The following is a 13852-nucleotide window of genomic DNA, read 5'->3' as shown; positions in this document are numbered from 1 at the left end:
CCTTACTTGGCTTTTATTTTCCATCCTTCATCTGTCCAATTGGCACTCCAGAATCAACTGATTCGAATCAACTGATTAGTCATGTTCATCCAAGATGTTGTTGGGTTTGAGTATGGGTTGCTTACACCCATAAGTGGATATGGAAATAAGTGGTAATGAGCTCACCTAAAACCTTTTCGTTGGATCTCGTGTGCCTTGAACTAAACAAAATGAGATCAAAAGTAATTTCTTCCCCTCTCGTTCGCATTGCGCTCCTACATGGATTGTCAACATTGCCTATATCAAAACCCACCACTGAGAAGGATGATATCAGAGGTATTACATTACCTCTGTGAGAGAAAGAGAGTGTGTTTGTGTGTGTGTGCTGGCTGGTTTCAGTTGGTTCGAAAGGAAATACTGGTTTTGTTGGTCTCAGTAACCACTCCTTACAGAAACCCATTTTTTTCCTGGACTTGTTAATGGAGAGCTGCTGGTGTTCTTTGAGACAACTGCGGCAGAGACTGTGGCAGGAAAAATTCCCATCAGACACAAGGTAACTGATTGCTGTTTTTATATGACTTTTTCTTGCACGTAACTTTGTTTTAGGTTTTATTTAGACTTCAGATTGTAAAGCTATTATTGGCCTTCTTAAAATGAGAGTTTGATCATCAGTTTTTGTTTTGATAATATAGAAATTATAAATATCTGTCCCCTGACTTTCAGGAGAGCTTAGAGATGCCATAGAGCTCAGAACCACCTTTCATTACAGATGGAGTTCAATTGCAATTACAAAACAGTCTCGCTAAGGCCCCGCTTTCCACACATTCTGCAGCTTGAAGATTAAATGTATTGTACTTCAGTGAATTATCTACTCTATTTTAAAAGTGAAAATAGGACGGATTAGAGGGTGCCACTGGTTGTATTTTGTCTTGTCATGGGATATAGTATGATGTTTAATTTGTAGCTAAGAAGACTGAAGGGTTTTAGGTACACTTGTAGGTATGCTAGTATCTAAAACTCTTACATCCGCTACAACCATGTTTCACTCTACTTGCTAAGCCTAGCTACTACCTAGCCTTTGCATAATCAATAAACTTCATTACATGCGGTCTTTTTATAATCAAGGTTAAAATGGACCTAAGATCAAACTCACGGGTGCAGATAAACCAAACAAATGCGGTGACCAGACCAGGGCACATTAATGGGAACCCTACAGGGAGAGAGGAATGGGGCAGTAAGATTGAGTTCATTCTTGCTGTAGCTGGACATATTGTTGGCCTGGGAAATGTCTGGAGGTTTCCATACCTTTGCTACAAAAACGGAGGAGGTAATGTAGAAGGCTTTCAAAATGCACTGTGTTCTCACAAAACTATATTGTCAAATATGGAGTTTAAAAATATCATTGTTTGTACTTCTAGTCAGTAATTTTAACTGTATTTTCTAGGGGTTTTCTTTATACCATATGTTTTATTTTTGTTCACCTGTGGTATCCCAATCTTCTTCATGGAAACATCTTTGGGTCAGTACACCAGTCAGGGCGGTATAACATGTTGGAGAAAAATCTGTCCTCTTTTTGAAGGTAGGACGTTTTGCATGTGAAGTTATCTCACAACATCATGAATGAAAAATTCTTAGCACTAATATCTGATCCCGCATTTATGGCAGAATGGCCTGTGATTGTCATGTTCAAAGTTTCAGGTTCGAGTTAGTTATCCTTCCTTTGATTTAATTTTGTGTATAACCTAATAACCCGATGCCTTCAAGTTCATCCATGTTTATCTGTGAAGATTACATCTCTGTGTCTCCACAGGCATAGGTTATGGCACCCAAGTGGTTGCTTTATACACGGGAGTGTATTACATAATTATTTTGTCATGGGCATTTCTCTACCTGTTCTCATCCTTCTCGTCTGAGCTTCCGTGGACAAGCTGTCACAATAGCTGGAATACACGTGAGAAACTATTACGTTACCTTAAACCAGTCAGCGGATTAACTGCCAATCAGAATTCACAATTGCACTTATTCCTTCCCTTACAGCTCAATGTATTGGGTACAATGACTCTGTCTCTTTGCTTTTGTATGGAAATACGACATCTTCTGTTGTAGAGTTTTGGGAGTAAGTAGAATTAAAAACAGTGTTATTAAAGGGAAGGATTTTTTAACTAAATCTTTTTCTTGATAATTGCAGAAAGAGGATCTTGGGCCTGTCTCGTGGAATTGAGAAAGTTGGACATATTCGCTGGGACTTGGCTCTGTGTTTACTTCTCGCTTGGCTATTGTGTTATTTCTGTGTCTGGAATGGAGTTAAAACAACAGGAAAGGTAAAGTCTTCAAATTGTCCTTATTTTTTGTGTCCAATTAAAGGTTCTATATATTTGCAACATTTAAAGTAAAAAACACAAACCTTTTATCTCAGGTGGTTTACTTCACTGCCACATTTCCATATGTAATGCTGGCGGTACTTCTTGTCCGTGGGCTTACGTTACCAGGAGCCAAAGATGGATTGATGTACTACCTCTACCCAGAACCTTCACGCCTGGCTGATCCTGAGGTACTGCACTTTTTTCTTTTACCTTAACTGACTGCTTCAGCTGACAGGGTTGAGCTTTGCAACTCACTAGCAGTCAGTAGTATCTGCCTGTCTACCTACCAACCTGCCCACTCACCCACCCGCCCACCTACTAGTGATGTAAACCTGTCCATAAACTTGTCTATAAAAGGTGTGGATGGATGCTGGCAGCCAAATTTTCTACTCTTATGGAGTATGCACTGGAGCCCTCACATCTTTAGGAAGTTATAACAAATACAACAACAACTGCTACAGGTTTGTGTTTGTTATTCTACTTTTCAGTTCAGTCATTTTCTTTTATCTCAAATTGTACATGGATGTAACTTTTATGCTGGTCTTTCTTCACAGAGACTCAATTTACCTGTGCCTGTTAAACAGCCTAACAAGTTTCGTAGCTGGTTTTGCCATTTTTTCTGTCCTCGGGTTTATGGCCAAGGAGCAAGGGGTGGATATATCAGTGGTGACTGAATCAGGTGGGTGGGAGTTTATAATACTTGACAGATAGTCTTTAGTACACTGTACACTGATTTTTTATTTTTAAAATTTTATTGCCCTGTGCGCTTTCAGGTCCAGGATTGGCATTCATTGCTTTCCCTCGTGCAGTAGCTCTGATGCCAATTCCACAGCTGTGGGCAATTTTCTTCTTCCTAATGATCATATTTCTAGGATTAGACAGTGAGGTAAGGCCAAGTTAGAAAGATACAATTTAATGACTCGAGTTCCGTAAATACAAGCAAATACCTCATGAGATCCTGGTTCTACTCTGTAGGATGAAGGCAGGATTTGTGACTATGGTTTTATATTCTCATTTGAGTTCGGTGACTTTTATACCAGAACAATACTCAGAACACACTGATTTTAGATCCAAGGTGGCATCTTTTGTTTGTGCCTCTATGTTCTGGTCCTGCGTTGAACAGTAACAACAATATCCTCAATTTCTACAGTTTGTCTTCCAAGAGACGTTGGTTACCACCATCTCCGACATGTTTCCTGACTTCTTTCAAAATAGTTGCCGTCGAAAAATTTTACTACTAGCAATTTCTACAGGAAGTTTTCTCATTGGCCTTCTAATGGTCACAGAGGTGAGTGGCAAAATCAAACCAGTTACATATATGGATGCGTTATAGCCACAACCTGAAACATGAATCTGTCTCTGTCATCTCACCTGCAGGGAGGTCTTTATATCTTTCAGCTGTTTGACTACTATGCCTGCAGTGGCATGACACTCCTCTTTTTTGCCATTTTTCAGTCAGTTTGCATTGGATGGGTCTATGGTATGGAAAATAGAACAACATTTCTGATGGTTGCATCTGAAAACAATTCAAAGCATCAAGGCAGACAGTACTGTAATGGAGAAGTTACACATATATGGATGGAATGCTCAATTTAAGCCATGATGGCTGAACATTTGCAGTTGCTGCAAGAGTCACACTTTTACACATATTTTTATTCATGACAATTTATTTTTTTCTGTAATTTACAATTTGAATAATTTGCCACCACAGTGATGAGAGGCTGCATCACTGTGGCTACCTTAATTCCAACCACAGACCTCATGTTTAACAATCATGGGCATTTTCAAATTCTTTTAAATGTTACATTTAATGCTACTCATGATTAATAACAAACCAGTATATATTTCATTTTTTCTGAATTTTTATTTTTCTGAAAAATACCAACTCTGATGTAATTGTTTCTTGTTGTCCAGGTGCTAATCGTCTGTATGATAATATACAGGACATGATTGGATATCGGCCATGGCCTTACATAAAGTATTGTTGGCAGTACGTTACACCAGCTGTCTGCACTGTAAGTACAGGAAAACTAGCATGACAGAGCATGTGTTAATTGTTAGCAAGCAAGCTACCACTCCTGATGGAACTCCCTGTTTCAATTCTGTGGAAGGTGGTAGGAGTACTGGTGAACTCAAGAATATTGTACCTCAAAGCTGTTTCATTTCTTTCTAATTTCTCATGAAGTGCATCATAAATTGCACTGCGTGTCAAATAACAGTGTGAATTTTTCCAATATTTATCTTCTGTCTTCTAGTGCACCTTTGTATTCTTCTTGGTCAGATACACTCCGCTCAAATTCAATAATGCGTATGAATACCCATGGTGGGGCTACGCCATTGGTGGATTCTTTACTTTCTCCTCAACACTTATGATTCCTATATGGATGCTTTATTTTCTGACCATCACTCCAGGAACATTAATGGAGGTAATGTTACATGTTGTTGGAATCCATCCATTCATTCAATGATCAACTTTCTAACCCCTAGATTTCTACTCAGCATCAACATTTAGGTGAAACATTTAATATCTAAATTTAAACAGTCTTTTCATCTATTTTTTAAAACATTCTTTTAAAAGAAATGTGACAATCTGATGTTATTTTCAGTGTGACCCACTTTACTAATGGCACTTCATAACTTTTAGTCAAACTACGATTTATATTTTCAGCAAATCTGGTTCTATGTAGGTTTTGCTATGGTAGTAGGTTGTCATTGGTAATGAAGCAATTATTTAAAATAAGTGGAATAATTGTTGTTGTAGAAGGTTTAAAAAGTTTTTATTATGGGTAAATGCATTTATATTTGGGCAGCTTTATATTCACAGTTCACCATTTTCTTCACACAGAGGCTGAAGATTCTCTGCACGCCAGCAAAGGAATTAAGGGTTGCCCCAAAGAAGACAGTTTTAAATAAAGAATCATTTAATACTTTCACAGACTTTTACACATTACGCACCACACAGCAAAACCTGACAGAACTCTGAAGATGACACTTAAGTTATACTGCAAGCAAATTATACTTCAAGGAAAACAAACATTGTAGTAGTGTAAATTATTATATATATAATTATGAAAGGTTCTCTCTGTACCCTATATATATATATATCTCAAATTATACTTCTGTACCCTATATATATATATATATATATATATATATATATATATATATATATATATATATATGGTATTATATATATATATATAATTTACACTACTACAATGTTTGTTTTCCTTGAAGTATAATTTGATATATACTGTATGTGTATATATATAGATATCTATATATATAGATATCTATATATATAGATATACTGTATATATATGTGTGTGTGTGTGTGTGTGTGTGTGTGTGTGTGTGTGAAAAATAATAAAGTGATTGATTGATTGGATTGTAGAGTGCACAATAAAAAAAAGGCAAGATCAACATTTTCAAGAAAATATTCTTTTTTCAAAATTTTTGTTATTTTAGTTTGTATAGCTTCCAACTAAATGATAACTTGGTCCTCTAACATTGTAAATAAATTAAAATTCAGCAGGAAAATATCAATGATTTTAATGCTTCATACTTTTTGGAATATAATCTGCATTGCCGGTTGTGGTTAGCATTTGTGTACCGTAATTGCTAAATGTGCTAACAATAGTGGTCTATAGCTGTTTATGACTAACATCCATGGTCATGTATTGTTCCCCCATAAATGTACATCTATACTAATTGATGCTACAGCACATATTCCAATGAGCCATTGTGGTCATTGCTACTGCACATAGAGGGTTACATAATCTGTAAATACCGCAGAAATTAACAAAAACTTTTCAGTATATGCGCTGGGTCAGCAATTTTAATTGAAATGAATGGATGGCTATCTTGGTGTATTGGGGGCATAGTGTGTCCCTGGCATTAGGACTTCATGAAGGACTACAAGCTTTTCTTTTTTGAACCATTCACTTAAAATCTAACCATGGTTGACCAATCTGCCCATTAATCTCCAAATCATTATGCATAATTTGGCTTTTCCTGGGCTACATAAAGTCCCTTAATGAGGCAGCTAACAAGATGATTGGATAACATGATAACATGCTCACACTTAATTTGCTGATGTGAATTTGAATGTATTTTGTCAAATTAAATGAGATAGAATTTTTTTTTAAAGTTATCTTTTATTTAATACTCATTTTTCTTTGTCCAAAATTTTCTGAAGACATAGAAAGCCCTGAAAGTTCTCTACTTCATTGTTGCCTGCCTGGCTTGTTGAGAGACACTTAATTTCTGCAGCAAAATCTACTGTATTAGTTTGCCTTTACGAAAAATAAAGAGTAGGGAACCAGGATTACCTCTACTTTCAGAAATCAAAAATAAAAGGCAATTTTTAAATGACTTAACAAAGATTTAAGAGGTCCACCAAAACTATGCTATGTGAGTTTAAGGCCTTGTTAGGATTCTACATGCATATTGCATTATCTGCGACCGGCGCAGAGATGTGTCAGACACCTCACAAAAATAGTAGCTTCTCATAGAGGGACCACATATCCTACACAGACACACTTTCTTATTAAATCGAAAGTGATTTGCTATAAATATAAGTCATGAATGTTGCCCTTCTTTGCTCGTTTGGATCTAAACTCAGGGACTTGCACAAAGAGGCAGACATCAATGCACTGAAAATGCTGCACCCTCTACCGTTTAAGTAGAAAGCTGCATAACGAACCAGACAACAGTCAGCAGAAGCATAAATGATGAATTATATCTACATAGGAAATACATTCATGTTACTGACTGGACATGTAGGAGAATGAGGCCCTACTGCCATTTCATATAATTCACCACCGAGACAATGACTATAACGACTATACTAACTAACAGCTATATCCAGTGATTTTCTATTCCTGTCTCTGATCCCTTCATATCTAAGGCCCCATGAAAAATAATTGTTAATTTTAACTTGAATTTTTCTTGCTATGGCATTTGTACATATTGGCGAAAACGGTCTCTAAGAGATATTTCTGCCAATTTTGGACCTATAGGAATGAATGGGAAAGGCCATGAGTTTACAATTTTTCTTCCATGATCCCCCCATGCCTAATTTCTCACAAACTAAGATCAACCAGCAACTCTAATATTCAAAGGATCAAAGATGCTTTGCCATTTCATCCTTCAATGTTTAAATGTCAAAGGAGCTTTGATTTATTGTAACATATTATATTAAAACCATTCGTTGTACTAAACCTGCCCCTCTATAGACTTATATCAAATACGTTTAACAACTGTCAGAAACTATGGAAGAAAACCCAAAGCACAAGGTAAGATATTAACAAAAAGCCAGCTGATTCTGTGCACAACACATTTTACTCAATCATGGTATTTCAGAGGATAGAAAGATGTATGGTGTATTCGTTTTACACGCGCACACACACGCACACACACACGCACACACACACATTGGTGATGTATTACTGTGGTCATCAATTGCGTGACTCTCCTGACTTGAGTCTTTATTGAACAACCAATCACATTGCAGATTTCAGGCAATTTTTTGGCTGTATTAGGACAAATATCCAATAACAAGGCGATATGCATACAACCTTGCAGGCGAAGGGTGCCCATAAACAGACACCACATGCATGCATGCCTGCATACTTATAATAATGGAAAATGACTATTGTCTGGACTGTAGTAAAATTGGCGATACAGAACAGGGGGGTAGGGTCCTGCTGAGGCCCATCCTTGTTCTCAAGATTTCACATTAGCGGTGTTGCAGACAATCTGTAGGCTGGAGTACAGTTCTTCAGTGGATTGTTCAAATCTGTTTTAAAATATTGGCGAAAGGACAGAGTTACATGAGTGGCTGTATTTAGTCCTGTCCTGTACTATACAGGTTGTAGTATCCCGTGTTAGTTTCTAGTTACCCCCACCACGAGAAGACTGAATGTATTCAGGTACACTTGAAGGTATGCTATTGTCCAAAACCTGCATCCAATGAAGGTCTTACTGGACCTGTCAGCCGACCACTGATATATTTGGACGATAAAAGTCTCTCCAGAATCTGGAATATCACTAAAATTTAATTATCTATTCCTTGGCTCATTATCATTTACTGAATTTTTCAAAAAAATTTGTTCATAAATTCAAGTAATTTTGTTTACAAAGCAGCAAGCACCGGACAACGCATACCCTCGATGTATGTCAATACAAACTAGCTAGCCTTTGCACATACCCTGAACAGTATGACAGACTGATTTTCTGTTTTTAATCAAGGTTAAAATGGACCTACGTTCAGACTCACACATCCTGATGAGTCCAAAGAATGTGTTGACCAGACCAGGGCACATTAGCATGAACCCTAAAGAGAGGTGCAAGTGGGACAGTAAGCTTGAGTTCATACTTACTGTAGCTGGACACATCATTGGCCTGGGAAATGTCTGGAGGTTTCCATACCTTTGCTACAAAAACGGAGGAGGTAATGAAGAAACTGAACACATTTCCTGACCAAATATGGACAGTTTAATGTAACACGCAAACCCCTTTGTCAAGCCAGTTACCTCTTCCTCATCATTGTTTGTACTTCCAGTCAATGCCGATGTAGTAATTGTAACTTTATTTTCTAGGGGTTTTCTTTATACCATATGTTTTATTTTTGTTCACCTGCGGTATCCCAGTCTTCTTCATGGAAACATCTTTGGGCCAGTACACCAGTCAGGGTGGTATAACATGTTGGAGAAAAATCTGTCCTCTTTTTGAAGGTAGGACTTTGCATGTGAAATTTTCTCACATCTTGAATGTAAAATTCTCAGCACATTTATGGCAGAATGTCCTGTAATAATCTGATCCCTCTGGGTTCACCCATGTTAAACTGAAGAGTTCATCTCTGTGTCTCCACAGGCATAGGTTATGGGGGCCAAATGATTGCTTTATACGTCGGAGTGTATTACATAATTATTTTGTCATGGGCATTTCTCTACCTGTTCTCATCCTTCTCGTCTGAGCTTCCGTGGACAAATTGTCACAATAGCTGGAATACACGTGAGAAACTATTACGTTACCTTAAACCAGTCAGCGGATTAACTGCCAATCAGAATTCACAGCTGCACTTATTCCTTCCCTTACAGCTCAATGTATTGGGTACAATGACTCTGCCTCTTTGCTTTTGTCTGGAAATACGACATCTTCTGTTGTAGAGTTTTGGGAGTAAGTAGAATTAAAAACAGTGTTATTAAAGGGAAGGGTTTTTTGTTCAATCTTTTTCTTGATAATTACAGAAGAAGGGTCTTGCGCTTGTCTAGTGGAATTGAGGAAATTGGACATATTCACTGGGACTTGGCTCTTTGTTTGCTTCTTGCCTGGATATTGTGTTTTTTATGTATCGCAAATGGAGTTAAGTTAACAGGAAAGGTAAAGTCATTGTAATTTTCAGTGTTTTTGAGTCTAATTCTCTTTAAATAAACTCAATATTTGCTATATTAAAGGTTTAAATTACAAACCTTTTATCTCAGGTGGTTTACTTAACTGCCACATTTCCATATGTAATGCTGGTGGTGCTCCTTGTCCGTGGGCTTACGTTACCAGGAGCCAAAGATGGATTGATGTACTACCTCTACCCAGAACCTTCACGCCTGGCTGATCCTGAGGTACTGTTTTGTTTTTCTTTTAACTTAACCGACCAGCTGACAGGGTTGAGCTTTGCAACTCACTAGCAGTCAGTAGTATCTGCCTACTTGTGACGTGAACCTGTCCAAAAAAGGAATGGATGGATGCTGGAAGCCAAATTTTCTTTTTTTCTTTGATTTACATTAACTTACTGTTTCAGGTAGGTGAATAGAGTTCAGCTTTGCTGTGAAACTTATTTTAACTTGTCAATTAGTTCAGTTAGCATTAAATTCAGTTTAAAAAAATAAAAATAAACGTTAAACACACAACAAAATCTAAAATGTAATTTGTAATAGTGCAACTATCAGTTATTATCAGGTAATGTTTTTTTTCTGATAGTATCAGTACCTATCAGGGTATAATTTGAGTTTCATTCAGGACACTACCAGTCAGAATTGTCTCTAACTCCATAATAGTAACATCCTTATTTCTTAGGTGTGGATGGACGCTGGCAGCCAAATTTTCTACTCTTATGGAGTATGCACTGGAGTTCTCATATCTTTAGGAAGTTATAACAAATACAACAACAACTGCTACAGGTTTGTGTTTGTTATTCTACTTTTCAGTTCAGTCATTTTCTTTTATCTCAAATTGTACATGGATGTAACTTTTATGCCTGTCTTTCTTCACAGAGACTCAATTTACCTGTGCCTGTTAAACAGCCTAACAAGTTTTCTAGCTGGTTTTGCCATTTTTTCTGTCCTCGGGTTTATGGCCAAGGAGCAAGGGGTGGATATATCAGTGGTGACTGAATCAGGTGGGTGGGAGTTTATAATACTTGACAGATAGTCTTTAGTACACTGTACACTGATTGTTTATTTATTTAATTTTTATTGCCCTGTGCACTTTCAGGTCCAGGATTGGCATTCATTGCTTTCCCTCGCGCAATAGCTCTGATGCCAATTCCACGGCTGTGGGCAATTTTCTTCTTCCTAATGATCATATTTCTAGGATTAGACAGTGAGGTAAGGCCAAGGTAGAAAGATACAATTTAATGACTCTTACTGTTCTGTAAATGCAATCAAATCCCTCATGAGATCCTGGTTCTACTTCTTGAATGAAGGTATGATTTGTGACTATATAACAACAATATCCTCAATTTCTACAGTTTGTCTACCAAGAGACATTGGTTACCACCATCTCCGACATGTTTCCTGACTTCTTTCAAAAGAGTTACCGTCGAAAACTTTTACTACTGGCAATTTCTGCGGGAAGTTTTTTCATTGGCCTTCTGATGGTCACAGACGTGAGCAGCAAAATCAAACCAGTTACATATATGGATGCGTTATAGCCACAACCTGAAACATGAATCTGTCTCTGTCATCTCACCTGCAGGGAGGTCTTTATATCTTTCAGCTGTTTGACTACTACTCCTGCAGTGGCATGACACTCCTGCTTTTTGCCATTTTTCAGTCAGTTTGCATTGGATGGGTCTATGGTATGGAAAATAGAACATTTCTGATGGTTGCATCTGAGTCATGTTGCCACTTATGGCAATTTTTTTTAAAACTGTTATTTACATTAAGAGGCTACAGCAGCATGACAGTTCTTTTATTTTACCTAAATATAAAATCTGTCATGCTTCACTATACACCATTAAATTTGCTGAAATCATGTATTTGTATTATCATATTATTCTCAGTTTCAGAAAAATACAAACTCTGATATAATCACTTCTTGTTGTCCAGGTGCTAATCGTCTGTATGATAATATACAGGGCATGATTGGATATCGGCCGTGTCCTTTCATAAAATATTGTTGGCAGTACGTTACACCAGCTGTCTGCACTGTAAGTACAGGAAATACAACATGACAGAGCATGTGTTAATTGTTAGCAATGGTATCTGAGAGCTGCCAGACATTTTTGTCAGGAAGGTCCTATCTCTTTGAAAGGTGCCAGCATCACTGGTCAACTGAAGAATATTGTACCTCAAGGCTGTTTCATTTCAGTTAACTTTAGAAGAAACTAGTTCTAACTTCCTGTATGAGTGTCATAAGTCACAGTGTGTCTGAGTTTTCTCCAGTAAATCAGTTCTGTGTTCTTCTAGTGCATATTTCTATTCTCCTTGGTCAAATACACTCCACTCAAATTCAATAACACCTATGAATACCCGTGGTGGGGCTACGCCATTGGTTGGTTCTTCACTCTCTCCTCAACACTTATGATTCCAATGTGGATGCTGTATTTCCTGATCATCACCCCAGGAACATTAATGGAGGTAAAATTACATATTGCTGAAATATATTAGAATATAAAATATTCTGTTGAGTTGGATTGTTTACTCATTACCTGCACCAAGGAGCTTATGTGACAGTCGGTGTTTGCCTTTCTGTTAGCACTATAACTCAAAACGTTATGAACAAATTTTATGAACAGTCAGTTTAAAAGCCTGCAAATAATTACAAACACATCCAAAGTCCAGAACAAAAGCCATGAATCCAAAATCGGACTCCTTTTTGCAAAGGACTTTTTTTGAGTACTTTGAGTTGGTGGTGTTGTAATTTCAATCAGTAGAAATGCAATCATTTGCAGTTGTAGGTTTAAAAAGTTTCCATTATGAGTAAATGCATTTCTAATTTGTCAGTTATCCAATCAATGTTGACCTTTTTTCCCTACAGAGGCTGAGAATCCTCTGCACGCCATCAAAGGATTTAAGGGTTCCAACAACAAAAACAATTTCCATCGATCCACCATCTTCTAACTGCTCCGTCCTTGCGGCGGATGAGTCGTTGCCGATCCAAGGAGCCAACTAGCTCATCACAGGGCCAACAAAGGAAGCCATACAGCCATTCACGCCTCAGGTCAATTTAAATATGCCAATTTACCTATTCCCTTATCTTTGAAATATGGGAAGAAGCCAGAGTGCCCAAAGTGATTTTACACACACGGGGTGAACAGTAAAAATGCACGGGAAAGTCCGTAGTTACAAACCTTTTGCTGGTGGCCTGAATTTCAGACTTTCATAGACTTTTGCACATTGCACTGACTCTTAAATTACACCCAAGGAAAACAGAAGCAGTGTGCTGTAAATTGTGAGAGGTGCTCTGTTGTCAAATAAAATATTGTACATAATATATGCTTCCATTGTGAATGGTTTCAGTAAAAGCTAGATTAACCCATATAAAGATTAATCTAGATTTTAAAATGTTTAAAACTTGCTGGATTTTCTAATAGAAATAGAATTACTTCAGTCTTGATCAAAGATTTCTCTTAATCTCACATGATAAAAGCAAGTTCAATGCCTCTGGGCCCAGTTTCCTAGAGACATAGAGCTTGCAGTTCATTTCCGATCTCTCATTCTGATGCTCCTTTGATTACATAATGATAGTTCTAAGTTAAGAAAAAATGAATCCAGTTCAAAAATGGGAATTTGCTAAATCTAAAGTTAGAAACAGTGTCAAATAACAAAGTCATTAAATCAAAAAACAAAAAGCTGACAAACTTAATTCCCTAAAACCTTATTTGCAATTGCTAAGAGGATTTATTGGAGGATGAATTTTAACAAGTCTGAATAAGTGCAGAACTTGAAAGAAGTCATTTTAATTTAGCTACATGTGCTTTTAAGGAGGAAATAATCTAGAGATGCACTGGAAAAATAATCTCTTAATGTACGTGGTGTCATATGTTCTGACCCTAATTTCCTTGTTTTACAGTGAACTATAGAGGCACTATATAAATATATCTGAATGTAATCAAAGTGTGACCTATTTATGAAACACAGCAAACAGGAAAAGATTATTTAATAGTAGAGATCTGGAAACGTTTCACTTTTAATCATAAATTATAACATTTTTCATCTTCAATAGGGTTAGAAGTAATGACTGCAATAAGGAAATAAGTGAAAAACCAAATCATGTTAGTTGTCATA

At 37.0% G+C, this 13852-nt stretch overlaps 2 protein-coding genes and 1 long non-coding RNA gene across 3 annotated transcripts; 2 read left to right on the top strand and 1 right to left on the bottom strand.

Annotated features, from left to right (window-relative positions):
- Window positions 1-91: 91 nt before the first annotated feature.
- On the top strand, window positions 92-5427 carry LOC130524147 (sodium- and chloride-dependent GABA transporter 2-like). Its single transcript, XM_057029976.1, has 15 exons — window positions 92-532; window positions 1105-1306; window positions 1424-1558; window positions 1790-1930; window positions 2017-2095; window positions 2168-2300; window positions 2396-2530; window positions 2700-2803; window positions 2897-3021; window positions 3116-3228; window positions 3493-3630; window positions 3720-3822; window positions 4257-4357; window positions 4598-4768; window positions 5188-5427. Exons 2-15 carry the CDS (start codon window positions 1111-1113, stop codon window positions 5323-5325), a joined length of 1812 nt encoding a protein of 603 aa, XP_056885956.1. The 5' UTR covers window positions 92-532; window positions 1105-1110; the 3' UTR covers window positions 5326-5427.
- On the bottom strand, window positions 3097-8860 carry LOC130524180 (uncharacterized). Its single transcript, XR_008950081.1, has 3 exons — window positions 8726-8860; window positions 3714-3817; window positions 3097-3210 (listed from the first exon to the last, which is right to left on the bottom strand). It is a non-coding gene; the product is annotated as an uncharacterized LOC130524180 (long non-coding RNA).
- LOC130524148 (sodium- and chloride-dependent GABA transporter 2-like) lies at window positions 5690-13056 on the top strand. The gene is made up of 14 exons (XM_057029977.1): window positions 5690-8796; window positions 8945-9079; window positions 9219-9359; window positions 9446-9524; window positions 9596-9728; window positions 9830-9964; window positions 10419-10522; window positions 10616-10740; window positions 10836-10948; window positions 11092-11229; window positions 11319-11421; window positions 11672-11772; window positions 12032-12202; window positions 12603-13056. The coding sequence occupies exons 1-14, from the start codon at window positions 8601-8603 to the stop codon at window positions 12735-12737; spliced, it is 1809 nt and encodes a 602-aa protein (XP_056885957.1). The 5' UTR covers window positions 5690-8600; the 3' UTR covers window positions 12738-13056.
- Window positions 13057-13852: the final 796 nt, after the last annotated feature.

The sequence above is a fragment of the Takifugu flavidus genome, chromosome 4 (assembly GCF_003711565.1).
Source record: "Takifugu flavidus isolate HTHZ2018 chromosome 4, ASM371156v2, whole genome shotgun sequence".
NCBI classification, from domain to species: Eukaryota; Metazoa; Chordata; class Actinopteri; order Tetraodontiformes; family Tetraodontidae; genus Takifugu; species Takifugu flavidus.
This window is presented reverse-complemented; position numbering and strand designations above follow the sequence as displayed.

Coding starts and splice junctions, on each gene's coding strand:
- LOC130524147 (XM_057029976.1), top strand. CDS start 1,111: ATGGACCTAAGATCAAACTCACGGGTGCAGATAAACCAAACAAATGCG. Junction 2,096..2,167: donor TCTGTTGTAGAGTTTTGGGA/GTAAGTAGAATT, acceptor TGATAATTGCAG/AAAGAGGATCTTGGGCCTGT. Junction 3,823..4,256: donor TTGCATTGGATGGGTCTATG/GTATGGAAAATA, acceptor CTTGTTGTCCAG/GTGCTAATCGTCTGTATGAT.
- LOC130524148 (XM_057029977.1), top strand. CDS start 8,601: ATGGACCTACGTTCAGACTCACACATCCTGATGAGTCCAAAGAATGTG. Junction 8,797..8,944: donor TTGCTACAAAAACGGAGGAG/GTAATGAAGAAA, acceptor TTTATTTTCTAG/GGGTTTTCTTTATACCATAT. Junction 10,523..10,615: donor TACAACAACAACTGCTACAG/GTTTGTGTTTGT, acceptor CTTTCTTCACAG/AGACTCAATTTACCTGTGCC.